At 37.7% G+C, this 10,967-nt stretch overlaps 1 protein-coding gene across 1 annotated transcript in view; it reads left to right on the top strand.

The window, feature by feature from the left end:
- The window catches only part of rab11fip4 (RAB11 family interacting protein 4 (class II)), a 49,563-nt gene that overhangs the window by 20,123 nt on the left and 18,473 nt on the right, over positions 1 to 10,967 (top strand). The window contains exons 2-5 of the mRNA XM_015392263.1: positions 3,803 to 4,053; positions 4,280 to 4,465; positions 7,738 to 7,872; positions 10,291 to 10,326. Of these exons, the coding sequence (XP_015247749.1) occupies positions 3,803 to 4,053; positions 4,280 to 4,465; positions 7,738 to 7,872; positions 10,291 to 10,326 (608 nt within the window). The remainder of the gene's footprint in view (positions 1 to 3,802; positions 4,054 to 4,279; positions 4,466 to 7,737; positions 7,873 to 10,290; positions 10,327 to 10,967) is intronic.

The raw sequence follows: 10,967 nt of genomic DNA, 5'->3' as shown, positions 1-10,967 counted from the left end.
TCAACCAAGGTTTGGATCGGATCGGGGAAATTTTGCGCATGTAAACGTAGCTAGTGTTCTCAATACTTTCTGTAGACAAAGAACACATTTGATGCATTTAACTGAAGCTAGCTTTGGGATGAAATGTGTGATATTGCTAATGCATTTGAATGTCTTGAAAATATCACTGTTACACGTCTGAGGATTTCTGTGTTAACTCATTCTGTTATTTAATATCTTCATATTTTGCCTACACAATTTCTATTATATCCTATTCTTTTCTATTCTATTCTATATTTCTATGGCTCATTTATGCAAGCTGAACATAATACTTTGTAAATGACATGCAGACTCTTTGAATTGGTCCATATTTAGGTTATAGGAGTTTTTCCTATTAGGAATTAATTCATCAGTGGCAAAAGCATTTGATGAGCTAAACTTTTCTTTCCTGGGTATAAGGCTCCAAGCAGCATCTTTCTTGTAAGAAGTGCCATAGATCTTACCAGGAGTTCAAAACCACTTGCAGCCCTTGATGCTATGTGGCAGGACGGCCATGTTTTTGTGCCTGGATGTCTAACAGCCTAAAGCAGTGCGTATGCTCATGTGGTGGCAGTTGAATCCCTCGGGCTGAGAACACGCACAGGATGTGAATTTCTTTTTATCATTCTCAGCAGTCTGATCCAGAGCTGCTTGTAGAGAAATGCATATGCATATCCCAGTGTTTGCTTTAACATTTCAACTTGGCTGCCTTAGGATTCTAACATGGTGTCAAATTAAGCCAAGGTGCTGAAACAGAGATTTGGTTTTAGTCTGAGAGTTTCACTGATAGTTTGAGTTAAAATAGCCACGGATGTCATGATCAAATATTAAGAATGGATATTGGTCCAATGTCAGCCAAAAAATTAGTTTTGAAATAAATCTACATGCATCTTATTTTTAGTATATAAGCAAGCTGATGGAAACAGTCTTCCTCTGTCTGCTTCTGTTTAGTTTCTGTAACCTATTGGTTAATAATAAATAGCTCAATTGTACTCATACTTGCTGTTGTTGTGGACTATTTTTCTAATGAACTAAGATTATTTAGCCCTTTTTGTATATTTCACACTACAAAATGAGTAATAAAAATATGTATTTATTTAATGTTAATAAATAATAATAATAAATATGTAACTTCTGTGGTTCAAAATAAATGTTTTCTACTGCTTTTAAAATAGCAACACATTGACTATTAGAGTTATGATGATGTGACTTTTAACATCTTTTTTTCAGTAGATTTGGTAAAAAGGAAAACTAAAGCAAAATCATGAAATATCGATCTAAAAGACTCATTTCTGCTTTTTACAGATATTTGACTATTGTTGTTGCCACCAAAGGAAACGCAGCCACTTAAATGGTTTAAGAGAAAGTTGCTTTTTCATACGGCCATATTTGATTGGATAATAACATTCAGAGCTCTGAACATGCATTATTCACATGCTTTTTCCCAAAGGGTGTGGATGAACGTCCTGTCACACCTCATATTAGTGGTAATTTTAAAGTAAAGGTCCAGTCAGCAAGGAATAATCAATGGAACATTATCTATTCCTAAAGCTAATACGTTTGCGGGGATTTAATTAATGTAGCGTTAATCAGTAAAAAAATAAAAACAATATTTTTCGGCACGATCGCTGAGTCCGGGACCCGCCATTTTTGCCCAGATATAGTAACACCTCACTCCTTACATCTTCTGGCAGTGACGTCACGGTGCGGTAAGCCGAGCGCCATTCTCCCCGCTTTACAAGCAAAATCAATTGGAACTACTAGGCACATCTGCAATAAACAAGAATTATTGAAGATTTCCAGAGGACTTCACCATTGAAATGAACAAGAACTATAGTGAAACTGACAATGCCCACGTGCATGGCAGCTGGATGTTGTAATACATCATAAATAACTAGTTATTTCACCTTTCCGATTCATGAACCACCACAGACGGGTTCGTCGTTGGATCGCCAACTTGAAGAGGGAAGATTTACCATCAAACTTCTTGCCAGAGAAAAAAAACATGTAATATGTAGCCAACATTTCGAAGAACAATGTTTTCATGATGACTTTGATAATAGCGCTTTGTGACAAACACCAAATACAGCACTGGGACTTGCTCAACACCTGATACCGCATCGTGACGTCACAAACCATTAGTTGGCAGTAGTGTTCTTTGACGAACATGGATGCCTCCAGTGAAGCTCATTCAAATGAAAATTACTCTCAATTAAAAACACTGATCATTTATTGAACAGGATGTAATAATTTCATATTTAAATTACTTTCAGAAGTTTGAAGTCTGAATATGACCGGGCTTATCCTTTAATATTTGCAGCATATATTCTGCAAGTTAAACATTGTTGACATTATTGGTGAGTTTGTTTGGAGTTTTCCAGTTTCTCCTCCTACCGCGTCACACAGTGTGTGTCCTTCTCCACTGCAGGGCAGGAATGCTAAGAGGACCTTTCTTCTTCTTTTGTTGTGTTCACTATGACTCAGCCTCAGACCCCCAGTTGGGTCTTTGTTACAGAGCACAGCCCACTATTTGTGTTCAGCTGTTGACTTGTTTATAAAACTGTTCTTTGGTGCCTGTTTGAGTTGCTTGGTAATGAGTTGATTTTGCACATAGCTATTTACTTCCAAATAAACTAAATAACTATTTGTTGTGCGATGTAGAGGAAAAAATATTTATATATTTTTTTAGGTCTGGATCACTACAAAAATGAAGTATGGATAAACATCTGTATATCTTTACCTTCATTTTCTATTTAATTATAAGTTTCATTCATCTCTCCGGTGGTCTGTCTCATTGCAAAGTGGGAGTCGTGGATCATCAAGCTTGTGGTCCTGTGATTCCCCTCAAAAAAAAAAAAAATATATATATATATACACATATACATAATCAATTAAAATGATATTATTATACTTTTTCAAAATATCACTTAGAAAATGACAATACTAAGTGTATTTGTTGCAAATACACACAGTTAATTTGTAAAAAGGTTTGAATACTCTATTATAGTACTATTCAATGGCTGAAAAGCTTGGAAACCTCTGGTCCGTCCATCATCCCTCCATAGCAGTGACTTTGAACAGAAAGGGTTCTGTCTTGAAATACTTTAAAATACTAATTTAGTTAGGATTAAAACAGGGAACTTATAGTTGCATTAAACTGAAGAGTAATCTTATTTTGTCTTTTATTGTTGTGTACTAATGTCTAAGGTCAGATTCAATTTCTTAAATGGTTAACTTAATTTTTTCTGTCAACACTCCATTACTTGCCTAAAACACACAAATTCTCCTCTTTGTTGCTGATGTTCTACTTGTTTTGTCGTTTATTAGCTTTACTCCTGTCCTGCACCTTCATCCAATGTGATGCATCCATTTTCCTCTACTTTTCATCACAGTATCTACTTTTTCTTTATCTCCACCCTGATAAAGTTCTCTAATATTTTAGCTGTTTGGTCATTCTAAGAGGAGGGTTGGCCACTGGTGCAGAAGAGCAGATTTTTGCTGTTTTACACGAGACAGACGAGGCAGAGTGGGACCCCTGACCTTTAACCCAATGGCCTTTCCTCCTAAATCCCTAAGGACCCCCCCTGTTGGCTAATAACGACTCAGTGGAGGAATGTAATAAGTGGGTAATCTACCTTAAAGCAGGATTCAACCTTGCTGCCATCTGCAGAGATCCAAAGAGTTCATTAATGCCACCAGGACTAGAGCGATATTCACGTTCAAAATCAGAAACATCTCTGTATCTTTCCATCTCCATTAATATTTTCCTCTGCCCTTTTTGCAGGCTGACAAGGAGGGGCAGGTCTTCCCGGTCATCATGTGCACTCGGACCTCTCCTGACCCCGTCCCAGAATGCCAGTTGTTCCCTGAAGAGGTGGAAGAGACTGTGGAGGGGGTAGCAGAAGAGGGCAAAGAGAGGGAGTCAGACAGAGACAGTGCTGTGGAAAACTCCCAAGGCTCTGACGCTTTCGAAGGTCTCAACAGACTCGTAGACAAGGAAGACGCACTGGGAGATCTCTTTTTCTCCGGGGAGAAGTAAGCACTGTTAGAGTCATTTTAACCTCTGTTTCATCTTCCATTCTGTCATTTATGGAAATGATTTTGTCCTCACTTTGTACTTTGCAGGGTGTTTCACTGCTTTGATCTAACAAGCCTTATTGTTTGCTTTTACTTTCTACCTAAAATTCCCAAATGTTTTCTTGAGGCATTTTGAAATGCCAACTATCACAGTCTAACCTGCGTGTTTTCTTCCCATTTGCAGGTGTGCTCAGGCTAGTATCTCTGTAACCTCCGACCTCTCCACACGTTCCTCGGCTTCACTGAACGAAGAGCAGTTTGAGGACTACGGAGAGGGGGAAGAACCAGAATACACTGCCAGCAGCCCTTCTCCAGACGACGACGCTCGAACTAACGGCTACTCCGACCTCGGCTCATCTGTGCCCTCAAGGTAAAATAGGTCTGAAGGAGGAAACATTTACATGCTTTGATTTGAATTTTGCGATAATCCGTACTGTATGACTTTTTTATCTTACTTGCCACATGTTTGAATAATTCATCAAAGCGTTGGCTCAGATATGGCACTAACATGTGTCCTGGATGGCTTAGGTACAATGTGACTCTTTAAGCCAATGAGATCTTAAGTAAATGCTTTACATTCAGTGTAGGGAATGCTACAGACATGCCTTCACAGATTATCTGCATGTCAGGTGTTTCTTTTTCAATCACTAACACGATTACTTACCCCAACTATAATTTTAATGGCAAAGGTTGCAATGAAACTGTTTGGTAAAGTAAGTCTAATCAATTATTATGAGCTGTGGGAATGACAGTTTGTGCCTCCAACGGCGTGCACAAACATTTTTGGGGGCAGGTGCTCCAGTTGGGGAAAAAGGCACCTTATACGTCGCATGGAGAGCCGCCAACAGCCAAACATGCCTGATGCTTGCGTTTGATGATCTTCCACAGTCCATAGGTAGCAATGCCACATTGGTTTCACTTGAAAAAAAATAAAAATTATAATTCACTAATAAAAAGCTCAGGAGTCCAGAATATCTTCAAGTTTATTGGCTATATATGACAATTTACAGACATACTTTAAAATACGAGAAGAACAGAACTCTGTTATCTTAAGTGCATAATATGTTATAATAATGTTTTAAGGTTAAAAACTCTCATTCCACTGACAGATCATCTTATTCCCTGTTCAGATTGAAGAAAAATAAAATTATATTCAGGTCATTTTTTGCAGTCCAAGATAAACATTGAAACATTGAAATTGAAAATGCAGCTTAATCTACACACAATTACATCTATGAGCTGCTTTAAGTTACATTTTTTTCTAATTTAATCAAAGAGTTTCCTTTTAAACCGTTTTTTGGCGCCTAGTAGAGGCCAGTAAAGACGTTATGCTATTAACTAACCGCTTGGAGAAGGAGGTAAATATTTTTGTTTTGTTACGTCTCGTGGAGAAAAATTACAAAGATCTAGATTCTTGGTTTGATAGGCTTTTAAATTCATAAATAGTATTTTGGGCCAAAGACTAATAGGTGTAAAAAAACAAAAAATGATTTCAAGAGGGGTCTTTTTTTGTGCAGAGGGGAATAGTGTTGGTGCCCTGGCACCACCTAGTGTTTATCTGTGCACGCCCCTGTGTGCCTTAAAGGTTTTAACTTGACACCATGTGCCTATTTTTATTTAAACTTATTGCATGCACTAAAGAAAAAAAATCTGATAGCTTATCTCATCATTACGAGATCAATATCTCTATGATAGTAAAAACTAGCAAACAATGTTACCCACGTATAACTAAAATTGGCACATGATGGATCATTACCAAGTTTAAATGGGTTTTTCCTTGGCATGAGGCGCACCTCTGATGAAATTTTATTTTCATAAAAGAGTTTCCAGTTTTGAGTCCAATGCTAAAGCTGTCAATAGTCACTGCTGCCACCCTCTGGTTTAGTGGGGAACTGCTTGTTCTGCCAACCATTGCCATCTCACAATGTTAGAGAATCTTTTAAAAATGCCTTTATCATCTGGATCATCACTAAAATGTAATGGATTTTTTCCTTGGCTTGAGGGACACCTCTGATAAAAACATAATTCATTTTCATGCTTTCAAGTTATCCTGCACACAGACAGTCAGACAGACAAAAACACAAACTCTCATAAAAACGTAAACTCCTTGACGGAGCATTAAAAGTATTAAAAACTGAAATATATGGACTTGTCAAAACTGGGCTGACCTACTCTTTTTTTTTTTTGTGTGTGTGTGAACACAGACATTTTGGAATTCTTTGTTTTTTCTAACATCTCATAATTCCAATGTTGTCTTTTTTTTGGGACTCTATATCATGCTTTCAAAATTTCACTGAAAATGATCAAATCACTGATTTTTATTTTTATTTTATAATTGCCATTAATATTTAGTGAACTTAACTTCTTCATGTCGACATCTGTGTATAAAAACATTTTAAGATTTGCATTCATATATGATAAGATCAGAAACCGTGGTGCAGCAGCTTCCGATGCTTATGACACATAATCCTTTCAGTCTCAGCGGGCTAATGACTTCTGTTGCTAATTGTCGTCATGGCGATCGACTTTCCTCCTCTATGCAAGTAGCAAAGCTGTACATGCATGTGATCTTTATCTTTTATACTTTTTTACATTTACTTTGGGAATTAGATCGTTATTGCACCACCAGCTGATGCATGTTGTCATGCATTTATTTCTGGAAAAAGTTCCCCTTTTTAACAAATTAAATATGAACCATTTCATTAAATCAAGTAAAGTTTGATTCTCTAGGTGAGGTAACATCTGCTTTTAGCAGATAGCTCTTCATTTATCATTTATAATCATTATCATGGACACAAATCAGATCTTAACTTTTTAAACCAAAACTTTCTATTCAGAGTTAAAACTCAATTTTAAACAACTGTAATCAAGGATTTAACCCCAGCTGTTGCTGCAGATGTTAAATCTAGCAGAGAGAAGATATTTCTCAAAAGATGCGTCACATAATCATGATATAGTTTTATAACTTCTCAAATTCACACTATCGACTTGCCATAGTATTTTGGCCCATCATTTTTTTTATGTGTTATTCAGTTTGTAAAGAGTCATTTCTGTCAAGTCAGAATGGAAAACAGTGTTTTGTTTTAGGATTTTGAACTCCATCAATATCCAGATGATTTTAATCTCCAATTTTGATCAATATTATTAAGTCTTTTAACTGATGAAGAGTAGCTCAGTAGTTCATGCTCTACAGGAAGTGTTAATATTTATCAAAGCCTTGTGCTTAATGGGATTAAACCTCTCAGATGATTTACTGGCAATACAACTTCATGCTCCTCCATGCATACCAATCAGAGAAAACTCCTCAGAACTGTGAATAAATTGTGAAATAAGGGCCAAGGGTTTCATAAAACATGAAAGAAAAAGTCTGCGTTACTATGGAAATTATGATCAGGCTTTGACATCAGTGTAAGAATTAATTAGAGTTCCCTTTTGGCATAAACTTTAGATTTTACAACAAGGTATAGATCCTTTATATTCAGATTAATTCATTATGAACAAGCCATCACTCAGGTAGATCCTCCCTTTGCAGGAATTGCACTCAGTCTTTCATTGTTCATTATTTTACCCGTTTCTCGATAAAAGACTCAAGTTATGTTTTGCCTTAACATTAAGGGGTTGTCTTTGTGTGTCTGTTTGCAGCGCTGGTCAGACGCCCCGGAAGGTGCGTCATCAGTTTGCAGGTGAGCTCATGGACGTCTACTGTTCTCAGTGCAGCAAGAAGGTCAACCTGCTCAATGACCTGGAGGCTCGCCTCAAAAACCTCAGGGCTAACAGGTAACAGCAGCTGACCTTGTAAAGCAAGAGTGTTGGCCTCACTATAGGCCTGAAACAATGAATCCTAATTATTGAAATAATCCACAATTCATGTAGTAATCAATTTATCATCTGAATGTTGAAGATCTGAAACAGCAACCGCCCCACAACAATAATTATGGCAAAATTGTAAAAAAAAAATATAAACATTTTGTATTTAAGGTGAAAAATTTACATCATCTGTCCAGAAATCTTCAAGTTGTTTAGTTTAAGCTTCTCTTGGTTTAAATGGTTTAAACACTTTCTCTTTATAAACTTTTTGCTATCTAATTATTTATTGTACTCCCGCTTCATCTGGGATGCAAAGGCAGCACCTGCTCCACCTCTGCTGGGGGAAGCCCTAGGTGCTCCCAGGCCAGCAGGGAGACTTAGTCCCTGCAGCATGTCCTGGGTCGTCCCCTGGACCTCTACCTGAGGGGACATGCCTGGAACACCTGCTGAGGGAGGTGTCCAGCGGGCATCTGGAAAGAGAAGCCCAAACCTCCTAAGCTACTCTTCTCAATGTGGAGGAGAAGCGGCTCTACCCTGAGCCTCTCCCAAACAATGGGCGCCTCGTTGACCTATTCCGCCGGTGCTTAGACGTGGCAGCCTTAGTTCAAACTTCAACTTAGTTCAAACAAAAAGACTTAAAAAAAAATAATATTGTATGGTCATGAATAGGCTACGACAGACTGTAGTCAATTTAATTTAGATTTGTTGCACCAGACAAAAAAAAAATAAAAAAAATTGTTGCATCGATCAAAAGTGTGAAAGGCATCCCCACAGGATGATGCTGCCACCACCATGCTTTACAGTGGAAATCAGAGGTTGATATTCATTTTTTCGCACAAAGATTTGCATTTCAGTTGACAAGTTCAGTTCCTTCTCTTCCTGCTTCCTTTCCTCTGTCATAGGTACAGTAGCTTATTTCTTACCCCCCTCTTAGGGCTCCACCTCCATCACTAGCCTTGCTGTCTGCATAGAGACTGGCACCAGGCTGCGCACCAAACTCCCTCTCGGCGTCACTAATCTCCCTCTGAGTAACACCTCTAGGATTACCTAAGCCCTCTTGGCTGCTTCTCTGATTAATGTTCTCGTTGCTCGGCCTCTCAGTTTTGATGGACGGCCATGTCTTGGTAGGTTTCCCATTTGGGCCTCACTCTTTCCATTTTTAGGTGATTTATTAAACAGAGCTCTGTGAGATCTTGAAAGCCTTTGATGTTATTTTATAACCTGATCCTGCTTTAAGCTTTTTCACAGCTTTCTTCTTGAATCTCCTGCTGTGTTAATTGGTCTCTGGGAATCTCTTTGTTTTCTAATATTCTCTATGAACATCTTCGCACCCAGGTGTTCTAATGCCTTTACAAAGCATCTGGATTTGTTCTGGAATTACATTCCAAACAGACAAAATGAATTTGCTATTTAAATGACATCAGAATGCTTTTAATTAACTGGACTTTATTCAGGGTCGCTTCAAATGGACATGTTTCTGTAAAAACATGGCTTTTTCACAGAAATGTTTTATTGGTATCCTCTCATGCTGGACATGCCTGCATGGATGTAATATAAATGTGTATTTTAATAGCAATAAGGGTGATTTAAAATAATACCTTGATGATGCATGACAGAATCCATCCACCTCAGTGTCTCTAGGTAAACAGAAACAGATGCTGCCAGCTATTTAAGGCACTATACACGTCTCTTCCTGTCTAGGATCTTCCCCTCATTTTTACCAATGAGTCACTGTTTGCTTTGTGGGCTGTTTTTTTTTTTTTCTTTCCATAAGACAATAAAACTGAAGCCATATCATCAGAAAGGTGTTCAAAGGCCTGTTGTTTTGCACCTGTACACAAAAAACAGACACTAATGGTAAAGCTGCCTCTCCTGTACTTACCTCAACAGCTATTGTAACAGGGGGACTATTAATAGAAACATAATCCATGATCTGTACTACAGCTGACCTGAAAACAACACTGCACATGCAATCTTACAATCGGCCGACATTTTTCTATCACCAGGGAACATTAGAATGATCAGAATGAGGGTTATTGGTGTCTTATAGCTTATTTTTTAGTATTATTTTCCTCTAATGCTCGTTCTACTAAGGCTCCTCTAATTGGACCCACTTTCCTTTAATGAATAATCTCTGAAGCACCTGAAAAATATAAACATTTGAAGGGAAGTACTAAGAGAGGTGTAACTAAAAATAAAAGGTAGATATTGGAAAATGTCTCTAAATAAGGCCAGATCTCAGGAGGATAATGAGAATAAATGTAACGTCTAAATGATTAATTAGATCGGCACTTTCTGCTTCCTTATTATATGTTTTAGACCAGTTATTTTTAAGTTTATGTATTTTATAAATGAAAAAACGTTTTTTCTTTTTTTTTTTACATGCAGTCCCAGCAGGAAAATCTCCAGCACTGCCTTTGGAAGGTAGGTCAATCAAGTTGTTTACATGTGTGCATTTAAAAAGATGCCTGTATGTGCTTGTCTGATCCAAAGGTCACTCATTGGTGTGTTTATGCTTTTTATGAGCTGCTTTGATCATGTTTGACTTGTTTCTAGATACATCCACCAACTCAGGGGGATAAAGGCCACTTAGGGCTTCCTTATTTCTATCATGAAATATTCATCCACCAATCGATCCATTTACTGTAATTTTCGGACTATAAACCGCAACTTTTTTTCGACCATTTTTCAACCTTGCGGGTTATATAACAATGCGGCTTATCTATGGACTTTTACAGTTAATGGCCACTAGGGTAATACAGTACCTCCGCAAGCAGACTCAGAGAAAGACGGACATTGCGAGCGCAAGACAGTTTGTGTGACGACCTCATTATGGAAAACATACGTTGAAATGCATATGATGCAGCTTTTAAGTTAAAGGCAGTCAATTTGGCAGTAAACGAAGGAAATAGAACAGCTGCAGGTAACCTTGGAATCAACAATCAATGGTGAGACGTTGGAGACGCCAACAGAAAGAATTGTCTCAATTAGGGATGCACAATATTGGGATTTTGGCCGATATCCGATATTTTAAAACTCCTGTAGCCGATAACCGATATCGATAC

Source organism: Cyprinodon variegatus, unplaced genomic scaffold, assembly GCF_000732505.1.
Source record: "Cyprinodon variegatus isolate N-32 unplaced genomic scaffold, C_variegatus-1.0 Scaffold582, whole genome shotgun sequence".
Classification (NCBI taxonomy): Eukaryota; Metazoa; Chordata; class Actinopteri; order Cyprinodontiformes; family Cyprinodontidae; genus Cyprinodon; species Cyprinodon variegatus.
This window is presented reverse-complemented; position numbering and strand designations above follow the sequence as displayed.